Consider the following 18,733-nt stretch of genomic DNA (forward strand, 5'->3'; position numbering starts at 1 on the left):
CCTCTTCGGGGCAGCGTTTCGCTCGGGATGCGCCTGACGGTCCTCACCGCGGAAACCATGAACGCGTTACCAAGTTTTCTCCCTGGCCAATTCCTGGGCTACCCCCTGCAGTCATATTTCGCCAGAAAAGTGCAGTCCTTCTGGAATGCAACCCATCATCTCCTTGACAGGAGCTGGGCCGGCCCCAAGGGAACTTAAGGTGCCTTTTCCTGTCAGCCAGAGGCCCCATCCTTCATCAAACCGAGCCCCTGAGCAGTTGCCCTGCTCCAACTAGAAGAACACCGCCCACAGCAGCACTCCTCAGGGCTGTGTTCTCCCACCTGCAGAACCACCTGCTGCAGGAACGCGGCAGCTTCCCCGCCCGGCCCCGAGGCGCTGCAGCCCCGCGGGAGCAGCAGTGACAACACGCTCCCCACGCTTCCCGGCCTGTCTGCTTCCCTGGGCTGCACGGGGAGAGCAGCTCTGCCAAGAAGCGTGAAGTATGTCCTCCACAAGCTGTGCAGAGGGACAGGAGCTCCTTCCTGAGCGCCACACACACCAGGCCTCTGTCATTAGGCCGCTAGGACAAGGATCAAGCAACCACTTGTTGCCCAAAGAGACTTCCCTGTACGCGACAGCTCCACTGGCGGGGGGGAACCAAACAAAAGAGGTGAAGGGCACCAGCTGCATCAACCTGACAGCAAGGAATCTTTCTCCCCCTCTCAAGTTTTAGTTGTTCTAGGATCTAGATCACAAGTAGAAATTCAGCAGCATTTTCCCCAGCACAGAAATCACAAAATACCACCCTGCATAAATCACTTCCAACTCGTAAATTCAGTATCTCAAACTTCAGTTTGAGAAATTCAGTAACTCAAACCACAGACTGCAATCCTGGTACAACTCTCAAGGCTTGTTAGGAATGCAGTTTCATGACCGTACTTATATATGCAAACAAAAATTCAGGCATTTTGCAGACTTCATCTAATTCCTGTCTGTAAGGAATTAAATTTGTTCATCATCCCATCAGATAATGACCGAGACCTGCAAACAAGATGGTTTGTTCTCACATTCAAGCCATGGTATCTACGGGCAGGTCTGTGCTAAAGTTCTGCCAGACAAGCTCTTCCCAACCAGAAGCATGTACAAAAAAGGCACTCTCTTTTGCCAGCTGTGATGGCAAAAAAGCTCTCATGCAGACAGACACTGCTCTGCCAACGGCAGAGCACTCCTGTCAGCTTATGTTATTCAGAGAGGTGGAACAGCAGTATTAGTAAGAATTCCTTCCATCAGCATTTTCCCACTAGGGGACTCTGCTGTATTCTCCAGCAGAAATTTTTTCTAGTGCAGAGAAGCCCAAAGACAAGTAAAGGCATTTTAAGTAGGCACGCACTTAAACATGTGATAACACTTCATCGCCCTTCTCATTAAAACATCCTCAGATTGAAGTGGAAACCTCATGCAGTGTAGTTCAGCAACACCAGAGATTCAGCTTACATGCAGAGTACCTAGATAACCGTGTGCTCACATCACTTTGTCCTGTGTAGCTGCTGTTACTAAAAATCATAATTTGCCCACACTTCTCTTCAAGCAGTTAGGTCTGCAGCAATAAGATAGAGCTTAAAATAGTTTGTCAGTTTAGATCCAGATCCAAAAGTGCACCATGACACTAAATACCTTTGAAGATCCTGACCTCTGTCAACAGGAGTTCGCACCTACATACTTGGGAAAAGATGGATTCACAGTTTGCTGCCTTCCTGTTCCCTACGTAATTCAGTGAGATTGCTTACTGACTGCAACTTCTAGTCACAAACGGAAATGTTTGACTCATATCCAAGTTGTTCCCTCTACCCCCAAAGGTAAAATGAAGTTTTGTCTAAGATATGTGGACTCCTTGAGTAAGTGAATTCAAGGAATCTGCTTGTGTAGTTTTTAGTGAGTAAAAAAATAATATAAATAATAAATAATATAAACCATCAAGCTCTTAGTTTAATACCAGTTTTCTAAGCTGCATTTATTTACTACTGTAAGCACAGAATTGGCACGGTGTTTGCAAAATTCACATGAAATGGTCTCAAACAGCTGCACATATGATTCTGATTCTTTGCTCTCTCTGATCATACAAAGAGGGAACGTCACTGGATGCCTAGGGGACTCCAGTCAGCTGAAAAAAGGCCAAGCTTTTGCATGTCAAGATTATAATGTAAGCAACTACAATAATAAATCTATGAAGTGATCATTTTGACCCATGCCAAACTTCTTTATGCTAGTGTATTAAAGCATAACATTGTCTTAAAGGAGGAATGCAATTTTTCCCCACAAGTTCTGTAGTTCTGTCTGTTTAAACAATGTGATTTCCTGTATTTTATGCTGAGCACTAATTAATTTCTCATGTTAATAACATCTTAACTGTTCCAGGGAAGAAAAAAAAGACAACCAATAGGGAAGAAAGTAAACATGCACTTTTTCATCACTTTTTAAAGCCTCCTTTCTAGGCAGAAGGTTAACAAAGAGGAATACAAAATCTACTCAGAGTGGTGGATGGTCCAATGAGGCAAGAAATATTTAACAGGACACATTAAAATGCAGATTAACTTGTGTTTCTCTGGCATGGAAAAAAGCATTTAAAAAAATCTATAGAAACAGATCCCCAAATAGTGTCATTCTTTGTCAGACAGAAATGTATTTATTAGCCTACTCTTTCTCTTTTCTTTTTACCATTAGCATGTACAGAGAGTAGGCTTTATTGTTATTTTTTCAATCACAATCTCAGCTGTCACAATAGCCAGGTAGACTCACATGAGACATTTACCAACTGCTACGAAAAACTCAACATGTTCTAATATGAAGGAAAGCTACCCTTCAAAACTATGCCTATGACTCACAGGAATGTAGAAAGTCTTAAGTAATTTCAAGACAATACCAAATAATTGCATTATCAGCTGACAGCATCCCCATCCCTGTGCACTCCAGAGTCTTTGGTAGGTAAGTAACTTTGACAATAGGAACACCCAAGTGAATTGTATCTCCCTCCTTGTATAAAAACCCATGCTTTCTGGTTAAGGGATACGGACAACTTTGTTCACATTAAAGGAAATAAGCTTCACTTATTCTTTGCAATATCCAACAGTTAAATTTCTTCCTGATTATTCTGAAAAAGTAAAAGACAACTCAAGAGAAGAAGCTGGCTGTTATTAATTCCATGCAAGACAGCAGAGGTAGAAATTAAAAATATGAAAACTGGAAGGTTTCAGCAGATTTGCAGAAGTGGACAGGAATGGGATCATCAATCATCTTAAGCATTTCCTTGAACAGTCCTCAGAACTAATACAGCATTCAGAGGCTATGGAGAAATTGTCAGTCTCCTCTCTCATAGCTTCCTATGCAAAACTTTCCTACAATTTTGACAAATACATTGAAAATATTCTCCAGTAGTTTCTTTTGGAAAGCTATTTCACAAGCACAGTAACTTGAAATTATAAAAATACAACTTTCAAATGGCTTTCTCCTTCATTGACAGCAAATGACAAACCAGAAAGAAAAAAAAACAACCACATATTCAATTACTTCTAGCCACAGAGCATTCCAGTTGTATTCTAGTGTGACAAAGCTGCCCTAGGAAAAGGCAACTACCATAAAGCAGTTACTTATTCTTACAGAAGTGATTTGTTTGACTTCATTTAAGTAGTCAAGGACAGATGGCAACCTGAGGGTAGTATTTGCAGTCTACATGAGAAATTGCAAACTACAACAGAGGAACAATGCTGAAATGCCAACCATGCTAAAAAGCTTCAAATAACTTCAGAAGTCCAAGCACGGCTTGTCCCAAGTGCCAACACCACCTATTGATTTTAAAAAGTTACAAAAAGGTCGATTTTGCCCAGGGTCCTGAAGAAACTCACATCAAATGATTACAGAAGTAGCTGCTGCCCTCAAGAGCACACTATCAGACTGTTGATAATTATTATTGCACTGCAATTATACAAAGAAACATTTTTAAGGGTTCCAGAAACATGCAAGAAGATACAGCAGTCTCCTTTATCAGCCCACCAACATTATCTAATATTACCACCCATGGTGGATTCCACAGAGAATTGAAAAGTAATAGCAATTTAACAACAAAGTGCCCATGGAGGAAAGCTGCCAGTGCCCATGCCAAGCTTATCTTCTTGACAACACCATATGATGTCTAATAACACCAAAGCCATGAGCCTGTCACCATCTGCACCTTTAAATGGACTCAGGATCTTGGTGTCACTATTCACATGGCAATTAGTGATTTCACACATTATACTACCTTTGACAAACAGAGAAGGCGTTACTCAAAATAGCAAGTGTCTACATTCCAGCATTGCTATCTGTGAATGCAGAATAAGATAAACTTCACAAGTAGTTCTCTGCCCTCTAACAAAATTCTATAATTTCAGGACAGTCTAGCAGACAATTATAAATCAGGTATTTGCATAGCACATTACATGATTTTACAAAATGGACAGTATTTTATATTGGTAATAAGCTGGCACATGAACTATGCCATGGCTGAGCAATTTTTCTCTTCGAGACCTACCATGGTTCTGCCTGATGAACCTGATCTCCTGTTATAACCTGATGACCTGACTATTGGACAAGGGAAAGGCTGTGGATATTGTCTATCTGGACCTCCAAAAAGCATCTGACACGGTTCCCCATAGAACTCTCATAAAAAAACTGGCTGCTCATGGCCTGAATGAGCATATGATCTGTTGGATCAAGCACTGCCTGGACAGTTGGGCCCAAAGAGTGGTGATCAATGGAGTCAAATCCAGCTGGGGCCAGTCACAAGTGGTGTTCCTCAGGGCTCAGTGTTGGGACTGTTTCTGTTTAACATGTTTGATGATGATCTCGACAAGGACATAGAGTGTATTATCAGTAAGTTTGCAGATGACACCAAGCTAGGCGGGAGTGTTGATCTGCATGAGGATAGGGAGGCTCCACAGAGAGACTTGGATAGATTGGATTTTTGGGTTATTGTCAATGGTCTGGGCTTCAACAAGGCCAAGTGCCTGCACTTGGGCCACAACAACCCCAGGCAATCCTACAGGCTTGGGGAAGTGTGGCTGGAAAGTGTCTGGCAGAAAAGGACCTGGGGGTTCTAATGGACAAGAGGCTGAATATGAGCCAGCAGTGTGCCCAAGTGGCCAAGAAAGCCAATGGCATCCTGGCTTGTATCAGAAATAGTGTGACTAGCAGAAGTAAAGAGGTGATTGTCCCCCTGTACTCAGCACTGGTGAGGCCACACCTGGAGTTTTGTGTCCAGTTTTGGGCACCTCAATTCAAGAGAGATATTAAGGTGCTGGAGTGAGTACAGAGGAGGGCAACAAAGCTGGTGAAGAGCCTAAAGAAAAAAAATCTTATGAAGAATACTTGAAGGAGCTGGGAATGGTTAGTTTCAGGAAGAGGAGGCTGAGGGGAGACCTCATCAGTCTCTACAGCTACCTGAAAGGTCATTGTGGAGAGGTTGGTGCTGGTCTCTTTTCACAGGTAATTAGTGACAGAACAAGAGGGAGTGGCTTCAAGCTGCAACAGGGGAGGTTTAGACTGGACATTAAGAAAAAAATTTTCACAGAAAGAGTGGTAAGACACTGGAATAGGCTGCCCAGGGAGGTGGTTGAGTCACCATCCCTGGATGTGTTTAAGGGTCATTTGGATGTGGTGTTGGTGGATATCGTTTAGGGGAGAACTCTGTAGAGTAGGGATGATGGTTGGACTCGGTGATCCCAAGGGTCTTTTCCAACCTGAACAGTTCTGATTCTATGATTTCTAATTTCTTAAGACTTTTCAGAAAACAACAAATGTCTGTTCTATAAGTCCACTGAATCTTTATAAGCTCTGAATGTCCTGCTCAAACACATATGGCTTTACTGTGATGCCAGAATTTCTTGTAAACTACAATCTCCTTTTTAATATGCAGATAACCTTTAAAAATTATTACTTTCAAGTTTGTCACTATATTTTTTATCAATACAAGCTACTAACTCTTGTGTGCTCATACTACAATGCTTTTGGCATGCCATATTGCATTCTAACTTCAAGACACAAACCACAACATTTTTCAGTTTACATGAGTAAAATGTTGTGGCTGAGTCTTCCTAGCAATATTCTACAATTACTCACTCACAGGTGCAACTGGAGTTGGGAGTTTAGAAGAGAGTGCATCTGCACATTTCAAGTCCAAGCCATGCCATACACTAGCAAGCAATTCAATTAGCCTCAGAAATGTGTGGTTAAATTAGGCTTTATTACAAAACACTTAGTCTTGCAGTGTTCTTTCAGTAAGAATAGAGCACTGAATGCAGCAAGGCAGAAACCTAAAATCTAGAAAGAACTAGACACCACAATCAGAGTGTTACATAAAAATATTACCCTCCAGGGAGCTTCACAGCTCTCCCCATTAATTTCTCAGAAAAGGAAACACCAGCCAAGATGACATAAAATCTAAGGTTCAATTTTGTTTCTGAATTAAAAGCATTACTGAGAACAGATGTGTATGCTCTTGGCATAACTGCTCCAAGTGCTGCACAATAGCAGATGCAGTGGGAGCGAGTTAATTTTGCTTCACTGTCATTAATATTTAATTAGCAAAAATGCAATCAACTTCTCAGCAGAGTGAGAACTCACAGAGATATAGCAGCAATATAGTGTCAGAAATAAAAGGATTCAAAGGATTCCTAAACCATTAATGTGTTAGCCATTTAATTCTTGCATAGAGCAGGTATTGCAGGCAAAGTTTTATCTTGCTTTTATCTAGCTAATGGGCTTCATCTTAGCTCTTTGATGAAGACAGTACAACTCAAGCTGAGAGTTTAATCAAGTTGTTAGAATGTCCACACACTTGTTTGTAGTCAGCACAGTCTTCTAAAAAAGAGCAAACTGCTCTCCACTTCAAGCTGTCAGTGTAAGGAAATGAAGTTTAATCAATAGGCCATGTCAGCACTTCCAAAATATACACCAGCTACTAATGCTGTAAGAGGTAGTTTAACCAAATAATGTCTGGAAAAAATGAATTATAACATTGTTTTGTGTATCCTTTACATAGATATGCCATAATCAAAGGTAAGATTCTAAGGAGATCTAATACTGAGTTCTTAGTATATGAGACTTAACAACTGATGATAACTTATCTGAGATAAACAAAGAGCTCATAGGTTCCGATTCACATAAAAAAAAAAGTCAGAAGGAAGCAGTTTTAATCATAAAAGAAGACATACAGAGGCAGGAAGAAGAACAGGTAACAACCAAAGACTTAACACAGATACACAAAGCTGTTTCCCACAGTGATAACAGTACTAGTAGCAACCTGAAACTTCCTCCGTAAAAGAAAATTCACCTTAAAATGTATTTTATTCATGCATTTGTTTAAATTAGGGGAAGAGTTAAGCGTTAACTCTCCACTTATGCAACCTCCTCCCTCCTTACAGTTGACTATCAATTTATATGATAATTTCAACTGAACTTAGCAGTGGAAAAAAAAAATTAAGAAATTATAAACAAACATACCATCACCGTTGTCTTTGTATCTCAATATTTTTCCATCAGATCGTAATCCTGGAGGGGCTCATTTTCAGATCCCTATTTTTTCCTGCAGATCTTCTACCCCCCTGTGGCAATAACATTTTTAGAATTAAAACAGACTTTCAACTTGCACCACAGGGAGGATTTCTGATGGAACATTGACTTAAAAAATGTGGTGACAGTTCACAAGGTGAACCATATCTCAGCTTCTCTAAAGCAGCAGTTTTGCTTCCTCTTTAACCTTGAAGTCATGAGAAAAAAAATCTCAAATACTTGCTGCTTTGATGATTAATTAATAAAAAAAGACAGAGAAAAAATACTACTGGTGTGACAAGTTAGATTGACTGAATCAAATAAACCAGGGTCTACACTGGCAATACAATTTTGGTATACACCTCTCACAGGGATCAAGCTTTACAGTACTTACAGCAACATTTCCTAAATAGCTGCCTACTGTTCAAGATTTGTAAACAACAAACAGCACTGTTTTTGCAAATTAATCATAACTGAGGTGACACAGAAGCAGTACTGGTGCAGAAATAAGATCACTATGAAGGGAGTTCAAAAAAAGACTAACAAACTTGGCACTTTTAAAACAGCATTACCCTACTGAAATACTCATCTAATGCCTTATTTGACTAAAAGACTAGGCATCATCCATGTGTATGGTCTGTAGATCATGACTGTGGCACCTTCATAGCACTGCACACATGGTAAATCCAAAAATTAGATTACCACATTAACATACCTACACATCCATGTTATGGGTTCTGCATCATGATGGACAAACAGAACTACAGCAACTGATATTTTTAGACTGACTATTTCTGCTACAGATATGTAAACAACAAAGATTTTCTTGAATAAATCCTAAAATTGAAGGGCTAATTGCTTTAAGAACAGATAACTATTCAGGAAACAAGCGAACACAACTGGGATATGATTAAAAAATCATTAGAGAAGAGTGAATTGTTTATGATATAAACACATTCACTGTTGCAGGAAACAAAATTTTAAGATTCAGTCCCCCGTAGCTAAAGGCACCACTCCTAAGAATGGTATTATACACACAGGAAAATAAATTTAAACACTGTATCAATCTAAAACTTATACTTTCCCTTCAAACATTACAAAAGATTCTTGCTACTTGCCACTGAAAATGTTACAAAGTCATCAAAAAGACCAAAATTCCTGCCTTTGCTTTTCCTAGAAAATCCCCAGTCAAAATTTTTTTCTATTCCAAGCAGACAGGTTTTTCTTGTATAAGACAAAAAAATGTCACTTCAACCATCAAGTCTTTCTTGCTTGCTAAAAGACTCTTGGGTTTTACTTTTATAGTTAATTGATTAATTTTATAGTTAAAAGATTAACTGTAATTAATGATTCTTCATTAATGAATCAAGACAAATTAGTGGGAAACAGGCTGAAAGGAGTCTGACAGCCAAAAAAACCCACTAGAATGAACTAAAATTTTTACTTACAGATGTGGCTATTTGTAGTTATTATATAGCATATTTGAATTGTGTTTTCATAAATGCAAACATTTTTTAACACAAAACAACATTACAGGTCCTGATTCTCCTCATGGATTAGCACTGACAGCCATTACAGTCCACAGTCTCATATCTAATCACAAAATAGCAAGCCACAAATAAAACCATTCAATGCACAGCACAAATCATCTCTTTAGTGTCTTAAGTAAATTCTACTACATCAGCTATTCCACTACATTTATCCAAAAGGATACTGATCCTTATGTCCAAAAGCTAGAATAATGCTACATTTTACTCAATTACACAGCTTTAGATTAACTGCGAAGTAGCTCAAGGCTCTTGGAATACATCTGTTGTAATGTTGTAAAGCATGTATATCAGTAGTCATAGGAATTGCCAATGGACTGTCACAAGAAGGATAAAAAAATAACTAGGTCCTTGGCCAACAGCAGATACTGACAACTGAGTGTGTATTATATTATATAGATTTGTATCATTTCAAACACTGCCAAGACTTCTTTAAGATGGGTTTTTAGTATCTACCACGCTATCTGTAGAGTCTAGAAACATAAAAGGTATTAAGTCTACTCGGTGCAACTACTGTCCATTTATCAAATCATACAACTGTTTTGGTAGCAATACATTCTGACATTTTTAAAGTAGAAATAACAATAATAATGCAACAATGGATTTTTCCTCTAAGACACACAGAAGCCAAACTGTTGCACCTCTTCAGAATTAGGATCATTAGCATAACAAAGGTATGTACTTCAGAAAATCATAATCTTAAGATGCTCTTTAAATAAACACTATTATACCTTGTTTACCTGTTTCTGCCCACGCCTTTCTCATTAACATTTGCTATGGCACCTTGTACCTGCTCTCCAACATCAAGCTGCTTTCTACACACAGCCTAGAATCTCCGCCTTTCTCTTACAAAAATATAAAACAATCAGATTTACTCTCCTGCAACTGATTGCTAAAAATGGCACTTTACGAAAACAAATGCTTCTTGAGGGCCTTATACATTCTGTCCACCCATTTTACCTCTGGTGTGAGCAATTAATTCAGAAGGACTACTGGCTGTACCAAAACATGTCAGTCAAACGTTTGCCTGACAAGACTGTCCATCTCAGAACAGTCTATACCAAGCACTTCTTTCATGAACACCAGATACAAACTGTGCGAGAACCTTTACTCACTGTCTTGTCTGATTATCCCATGAAAACTGCACTCAATTAATGCTGTATATACTATATAAACAATAATGAAAAACTGAAGCACGAGAACAGGTGTGCAAGGAGACATTAACTCTCTCCCCAAAGCTCTTTTGGCATGACAAACTGTAATATTCACTAACAGTTTTTTAAATCTTCATTAGATTTTCATTCCTCCTCTACACTGCTGTAATTTGTCTTTCTATTGCACATTATCTTTATTTTTATACCAAAACTATTTAAACAAAGTTTTAAATACTTTAACTGATTTTAATATTTTAATATATTAAATTTTAGACATATTACCGTCAAAGTTACTGTGAAAAAAAAGAAACACAAAAAAACACCCTCAAAGTATCTGAAGTCAAAACACATCCCTTAACATCTCCAGCCACGAACTCACCAAATTACTGTATCAACTGCCCTATAAACTTTAACTTGTAAGTGACCACATCTTTCTTTGAAGAATAGGTTAAAAAAAAAAATCCTACAGAAGAGCTACAAGTTTTAATCGTTTCCACCAATTTATCGTGGAAAATTACTGAAAATTATACTTAAAAGCATAAAGAGTTCCTTTGCAGTAGCTTTTTACCCTAGAAGAACTGTTCTGCTAGCCATTAATCTACCAAAGTCCTCCAAGAAACATCATATCTCATGCTCAAAAAAACAACGCTTCTGAATGCCATAGCCTTCAAAATACAAGCTCTTAAAGGTTTTCAAACACAATTTATAAAACTCAGCTTCTTGGGAAGAACACCCTCACTTCTCACTTACCTTAAAAATGTTATTACCATAGTAAAAACAAAACAAAACTAAGCCCACCAACGTATTCCATATCCTTTCTTTACATGAATTTTGACCTTGCCATTAACAATTTAAATCAAAACACATTTGAGTAAACTGAAATCACAAGTATTCTCCCAAAACATGACCCATCAGTTCATGCACATCTTAGGAAGTTGATGCATGTGATTTTTGATGCAGTGCTACAGAAGATTAACACCCAGGTTCAGAAAGTGTATGAGCAATTGCATCCATTACTTAGGAAGAAATTAGAACTGACGCTATTCACCTTCTAGTGAAATGATCTCACCTGTTCAGGCCAAGACCACCTGTCCCTTTTTTGGTTGCAGTTCTATGTATTCCTGTGAGGGATTATCCCTCAGGACCTATTAGGGAAGTGGCATCAACATTGTAAGCCCTCCAAAAAAACAAAAGGACTGCCTGACACCTTTGGAAATAATGGCCTGCACATGGAGACCAAGATAGAGCTAATGATGTAGGAGCAGAGGGGCAGGTCTTGCAGCTTGAACATACGTGTATTCTGACTTTTATAATCAAAGTATCAGCCTTGATGTCTGTGCAGCCTGAGCATGTATTTTTAATGAGTTATTCCTTTGATAGTTCTAATTAAAGCAAATGTTCAAATACAGACCTTGAGTGTTGTTTCACCTTAATCTAATCAAGTGTTATCCAATAGCTGGGCATTTCCTCAGACTGTACCATGTTCATCAGTCTCTCTGGAAGAGCCAGGTCTGAAACTGAGACTGGACCCAGCCACACCTAGGCTCCTATCTAAGGCAGAGTTTAGAAAGCAAGGGGGTCCAATCTGAATCTCCCTACATTGCTCAATCCAGGTCATGACAACTTCCTACCCCAATACTCATCAGGCCCTTGGCTGAGCCACGTCAACATGCTAATCCAGTAGAAAGTTAACCCAACAAAAAAACCAGAACAGCCGAGTGTTTTCCTTGCTATATTTTCTTGCAAAATTAGAATACTGAAATGGCTAAGAATGTTCCAAAAGTATCACAAGAAAGCAAGCAGAAGGGATGACAGGAACTGCAGCACAGCAGCAGCCTAGTAGTCAGATATAATTAGGCTCCCACAGGAGCACAATTTCTGTTCCTTCAAATGTTTTACATAGATTTTGGTCCCCCTCATACAGCTCAAAGCTGCTGATCATGTTCTTTGGAGAGAGGTGTACAGAAAGACACACACTTATCACTAAACAGGTCAGCTCCTATGATGCCAAAGCTCTACTCCTTTCTTCACCTGTAACTTGCTATTTTTTCCAAATAGCCAAGTTACTTGTAACGGGCTTTTTGCCTATAAAAGCATAGTCCAACTCCATTCTCCCCAGTCATGCACTCATGCCACCAAATCAGCAATAAAACTGCTTTGGACCAAAAGGCAGGATAGTGAGGGACAGAGGACAGAGGTTCATGGGAAGGGGGAAGAGTTGGAAGACTGGGTAAAGAGAGCCGCACAGTCCGTACTGCCAGCTGCCCTGCACTTACTTGGCTCAGGCCCATTGCAAAACTAAATTCTAACCAGCTTCCTGGCTCAGCTGATTTTCAAAAACTCCCAAGTTCAGTTGGTTTGTTAACCCCCCTGGCCCCGCATAAATAGGTAACAAAGACATAAAAGATCTGCCTACTTAGGAGCATACACGGTGTTACAGTTCATTGCCCTCCACCTAAGGAGACGTTTCTACCTGCCAAGCCCAAATCTTGTCACTACTGAAGCTAAATATAAGTTCAGAGCTAAGAGATGTGAACCTGGGCCAGGATCTCCTTCCTGTGGGTAAATACAAAGTCACATTCCTCAGACTTCTAAAAGTAAGAAAATCTTATGGAAAAGAAAAGAAAGTATTATAATAAGTCTACCTGTTTCCACAGTTTCAGTCTCAATTTCTTGTTCCTCTGCTACATCTTGCATCAGGTAAGTCTCGTCATCATAAACCAGGACCTGAGCAGCGTAACCCTGTTCTAGTCTGGCACTAGGAACTGGTTCCACAATCACTGCTGGGAATTCAGAGACTGGCTCATTTTCCTATAGAAAGGAAAAAAAAAACAAAACCAAAAAAAAAACCATGCTCTAAATACTGTACTGTTTAATGCTACATCAATATTTTCCTCTAATGCTATGTATTTTATGGGATAATAATTGCCAAGATTTTTAAAGGAAATTTTCTTCTAAAGCAAGAGATTAAAAAAAAGTAAAAGATAGCTTAGCATCACCCAAAGGGACCTTCCTGAATCTCAAATACATTTTCCTGGGTTTAAGCACTTAAAATTTAAAGCATCAGACAGCTTTAAGACATCGAAAAAGTGCAAGCTTTCTAAGGAAGCCATTCAGCTGTGGGAAGTGTTTCCGTTCCCTCTGCTCCACAAAACGTAATCAAGGCTTTGCATGTGTACTGCAACATACCAACACCTGACCTGTATCTTAGGAACGCTCATGTTTTGGATTAAGCACGTAAGTATCAAAAAAGAACTGGCTCCTTCAAAGCCCATATGCCTACCTCTGCTTATTTAAGGATCAAAATATCTGTAACAGCACATTTCAGCTGTTAGTGTTGCAGAAATGGAACCCTGCCAGATTCTATTTACTATGAGGTACAGGATAGTAGAATGTATTATTTGTTGGTAAGAATGCAAAATACAAGCAAATACATTGCATTGGAAAAGGTTCTTGTATTGTTCTGCTCATCTTGTTCTACACCTCAAGACACGTGAGATCTTTAAACAGATTCTTAATATAGAATTTAATTTTCTAAGCCCAGTTTACAGTTGTACTGCAGACTTCAAAACTTACTGCTTCCACTTCACTGTGATTATAAAATCTTCTAATAAAAGATAAATGAAAAATGGGCTGCTCACTTCCTGCCCATGCAACCATCTCTAATCCATTTCACTTGCTTTCATAGTAAGTTCACAGTGAATTTTTCTTTCATATTAAGAAAAAAGGTGTAAAGTTTGTTAGTAAATAAATGCTATTTATTTTTCTAACCTGTTCATTTTTTATTCCATTGCTGTCAAACTCCAGGCCAGGGCCTCCAGTGTCAATCACTGCTGATGTCATGGTGCATCCCCTGAAGACGCTTAGAGAGCTGTTATCTGTCCTGAAGACAGTAATGCTGGTAGCCTGAGGTTATCAAAGGCTTAAATTCACAATCCACTTCTGTTAAACAGCTAGGCAGAGGTGGCTGAAACACAAAATAATTTTAAGTTATTTGCATAGTTTATATCCAAAAGTCTTCCAACATTATAGCTATTCCAACATGTAGCTATTGCATGCTGCATCTCTACATCGAGAGCATCAGCAAACACAACAAATGTCACAGAATGTGCTGGCCTTGGTAAAGTTAACACTGCCTACTGCCATTCAACACAAGTTTCACACTACCTTTTAATACTAAGGTAACACAGTTTCAGTTTGGTTCTGACAATTTGTTAAATTTCACACAATTCTAAAACCAACTAATATGTTTAGATATTTTCCATTGGCCAAAAGCATGAAGTTCTCACTGAGGTCAAATATCAACTAGATTTTGAAACTTATGTTTGATTTAGTGCAACTTCTTTATAGTTACTGTTTTCCTATTCAATTAGGAGATTTTTTTTTTTATTACATTTTCTTCTTTGTTCTACTAGTTTCACAGTCATTTCATAAAGCTACAGTTTCATAGTCATTTCACAAAGCTACAGTTTCATAAAGTTTCACAACTACTTTCATTCACCTTTCAAACACACTGCCTTTTTAAAGCAATGTATGTGTAACACACATATCACAAATACATACCCAATTTCTATTTCAAAGAAAACTGTAGATTAAAGTTTTGTAGCAGTTCCTCTTTTTTCTCTATAAAATAAATCCTTATGAGTCAAAAAAAGTAGTTCCACATCATAATGCTTTGAGTATACCACTAACTCAATGAACTTACAAAGATATATAACCTCCATCTTCATGAATTTCTTTAAAACTAGATTAACAGCAATGCTTTGTTTCTAAACAACTGCTATTTATTTATTTTGAATAAATATTGCTACTCACATCCTGTCTTTGGAAGAGACTATCTCTGTTCATAAACCTTCTGCTGTTAGGAGCAGTTTACTACTTCAAGATGCAAACTAAAATTTGGCTTCTTAGTTGTATAACAGAAAGTACATATTCTATCTGAGACATAAGAGAACCCAATCTGATATCAATTACCCTTGCAAGTAACTCCACTGAGATCAACTCTTATAACAGAAGCCAGAATTCAGCCCAACAGCCAGAATTCAGCCCAACATTTTTAATAAAATCAATCCATTTAGAAAGCAAAATCACAGAGGTCTGCAAGAAAACAGGATCTTCCAACATATACTGACGAAAAAAATATATAATTAATACTCCAATGGATAAACTCAATAAACCTGTTTTTCAACAGCAGGCAGCCGGCTTAAACTAAAGTAACCTTGCACATACAGGAAAAACAGAGTAAGATGTTAATATTTTGCACCCTTACATACAAAAAGGAGAATAAATTCTGATAGCAGCTTTCTAGGCAATTAATCCTCATGAAATAGAATCGAAGAACAGGAGATCATCTTAAATCACTCTCACAGTAGCAGCAGAATAAACACAAGACACATTCCAAAAGAAAGGAAAAAAATTTGGTAATTTAGGAAAAAAAAAAAATTTTTTTTTTTGCTTACATAGGCAGCAACTTGACAGGACAAAGCATGATTCATACATAGAAATATTTCATTGGTAGTGGCACAAAAACACATTCATACTTCATTTTCCATTGTTTAATTTGTAAAGCTAGCACCTATTGACTAAAATATTGACTATCAATCTTTTCCTTGATGAAAAAGAAAGCAAAGACCTCTTCAGCTCCCCAAACAAGATTCAAAGTGGAAAGTCTTTAACAAGCATCCTTAGAGCCATATACAACTGTCACCCTCCAGGCTTCTAGCACATAAAGCCTACTCCTTACCGGCCTATCAATTACCACGATATTTCAAAAGTCTTTAAATTCAGAAGTATGTAGAAAAACAGTTATTTATTAATAATTTAATCACTTTTACTGTAAGAAGACTTCTTCCTTTCTACACTTTTCCATCTACATCCACACTAGAAACACTGCCAAACAATCATAACCCAAAAGAGAAGTCCAAAGGTTGGAAATTATATTTTTATTTGGAAGCATAGACTTCAACCAATTTCAGGCATCAGCATTATTCCTACAACTCGGGCATGTACCTACGTAAGAACATACAGTGCTCCAGGTAGTACCTCTGCGTAGCTTAAGCATTTCACAAAGCTAATTTGGTTCTTACGCAGTATATTAATGCAAGTGAACAACCATATACTAGACCACATGTACTGTCTATTCCTATTTTATGTACTATAATCCCACACAGGTGGCCAAACAGCTGCCAAACTGTAGCAAGTGAAAACAATTAATACTGTGTACTAGATCAGGTTATCTCAAAAACCTGCTATTTCTGTCTCCTAGGTTACAAGAAGTTTAGATTACTTTTGCCCTGATTTATCTCTACATGAATTACCAATTACCTATAGAAGTGAAGATAGGGCTATGCAGGAACATAAATTATAATCCTCATTTTCCAGTTCCAGCAGAAATTCATAGCAAGAACCTTACAGAATAAAAACACAGAAGAATAAATGAGATACTTCTTAACGTTCATTTAAAGGATGGTATCTCTAGACTGAAAGCACAGAACAGTCCAGGCAAGGAAAAAATGAAAGACCGTGAGTCTTTATATAACAGGATTTGAACTTCACATGAAGAGCCTTGCTATTCAGCAAGCTTTTCAAAAACCTGACAGGATGAGGAAAAAGGCAAGCCCACTGGCCAGCAAGTGGGAAGTTAAAAAGTTTCAGTTCAGTCTGGTTTAAAAGTTCTGAGTTAAAACAAATGCACAAACACACCTGACACACCTAAGCATACATTAGACTCCTGCAGATGCACTTCTTTTTGAATGACCTAGCTAAGCATCTGTCTTCTTCTCTTTTCCTAAGCAGTATGCCCCTTTCTGCCTTTTCTGCCTTTCTGCTTCTCCCTTGAATTTCAGTAGGATACTGAATCTATTTCCCATTTTCTCCCTATCAAGCCACAACCAATTTGACTTCTGGAAAAGACTGCCCAGCCACATTCAGATATCAGTTCCAAAACTCACATTCCTCAAGGCTAACTGAGACAAAAAGGCCAAAAGACAATTAGACTTGGATTCTTAAACTAAGAGATAATTCAAGTTTGTAAGAAAGCAGGTTATCCCCCAGTGATACAATTTGCCAGCACTGAAGCTGGTTCAAAGTATGACTATTTTTTGAGTTACAGAACAACATGCAAAAAGATCTCAAAAAAAATCAAGAACAACAACAAAACAAAAACCCACACACAGTGCAAGTTTACCTTCTGTCCAGACAAGTGTTTACAACAAAGCAAAATATGGAACTACAGCAGAGGAAAAAAACAAACAACTAACATTTCTAAGAGAGAGGACCAAATCATTATGTTACAGATCTGACATCCACTCCTGTTCTTCTTGGTCATGGAAAATGCAGGGAAAAGCTAGTTCTGAAACATTTGAAATATTCCTTACAACAGGGAAAACAGCTTTACTGCATCACTCCTTATTTTTATACATATCTCATGGGAAAACAAAAATAAGTCTACGTGCTCCCACCCTCAAAAAAAAAAATAATTCAGAATCTCAAAGTCACATTCTTTGCCTCAAGAGGAAGTAGTTTCTGTTTACCACTACAGAAGACACCACAAAGACTATTTTTTTTATAGTTTTCACTGGTCAAGATCAATTTCAGCAGGAATGTCTTCAGAGGCTACAGGGCACTTGTCACAAAGAATGCAAATTATCAAGCATATTCCATATTTATTCCATATTTAACAGGACATTCATATGGCCTATGTTATGTACCCCATGTCTGCCTGTAAGAAACCCAAACCATCCTCTTGTTTTCAGCAGCTACCAGCTTAAAAACACTTAAAATCACAGCTGTGATGAATGCACAGTAGTCCCACAAAACCCAGAATCTTAAATCAATCTCCCTCTGCATGACCACCTATCAAGTTATTAAGAAGCAAACATGCATCACAATAATAATTGAAAATAATAATTTTAACTAATAATTTTAAATAATAATTGAAAAAACAGTGTGGGAAGGATGGCAGCATCACCTTTACTAGACAAGACTTGAAGTTATTTAGGACTGGCTTCAAAACAAAACTAAACAAAAATCTGCACTTCTAGTACACTTTTATTTAAACTGTAGTTTAAAAAAAAACACTGCCAAAATTCAGTTTTTTAAAAGATGCACAGACTCATGCCCACGCATTAAAAGAAGGCAAACACGCAGAACACTGGGCAGCAGTGACCAGAGGCAGCTGCTCCTGCAGCACTCAGTAGAAACATAAGGGTACTCAGAACAATGTCCTCCTTTTATTCAGTTGGCAAACCAAATCCTGAGGAGAGATTTATGTGGATACCTACACAGATGCAACCGCAAGAGCAAGAAGTGGCATCACATACAACTTTTTTCAAAAAGCCCCTACTTTGTTTTTTTTAAAGAAAAAAAAAAAAAGCTAAAAAAGTCAGCTTGAAAATTAAATCAGTTATACATATAGAAATACACTGGCAAAGATCACTGCAGAATCTCACGAACTATAACAAGGCTTCTAAC

General features: G+C 38.1%; 1 protein-coding gene across 4 annotated transcripts in view; it reads right to left on the minus strand.

The window, feature by feature from the left end:
- ELF2 (E74 like ETS transcription factor 2) overlaps positions 1-18,733 on the minus strand; it is a 45,732-nt gene that overhangs the window by 17,898 nt on the left and 9,101 nt on the right. For 2 of the 4 annotated variants that reach the window (XM_051619041.1, XM_051619040.1), the window contains exons 2-3: positions 14,033-14,228; positions 12,907-13,072 (exon numbers count right to left, since the gene is read on the minus strand). In XM_051619041.1, coding sequence (XP_051475001.1) covers positions 12,907-13,072; positions 14,033-14,104 — 238 coding nt within the window. In that variant the 5' untranslated portion in view covers positions 14,105-14,228. Of the gene's footprint in view, positions 1-7,512; positions 7,606-12,906; positions 13,073-14,032; positions 14,229-18,733 lie in introns of those variants that run through there. The other 2 variants (XM_051619045.1, XM_051619043.1) reach the window with 2 other exon arrangements.

The sequence above is a fragment of the Apus apus genome, chromosome 4 (assembly GCF_020740795.1).
Source record: "Apus apus isolate bApuApu2 chromosome 4, bApuApu2.pri.cur, whole genome shotgun sequence".
Taxonomy (NCBI): Eukaryota; Metazoa; Chordata; class Aves; order Apodiformes; family Apodidae; genus Apus; species Apus apus.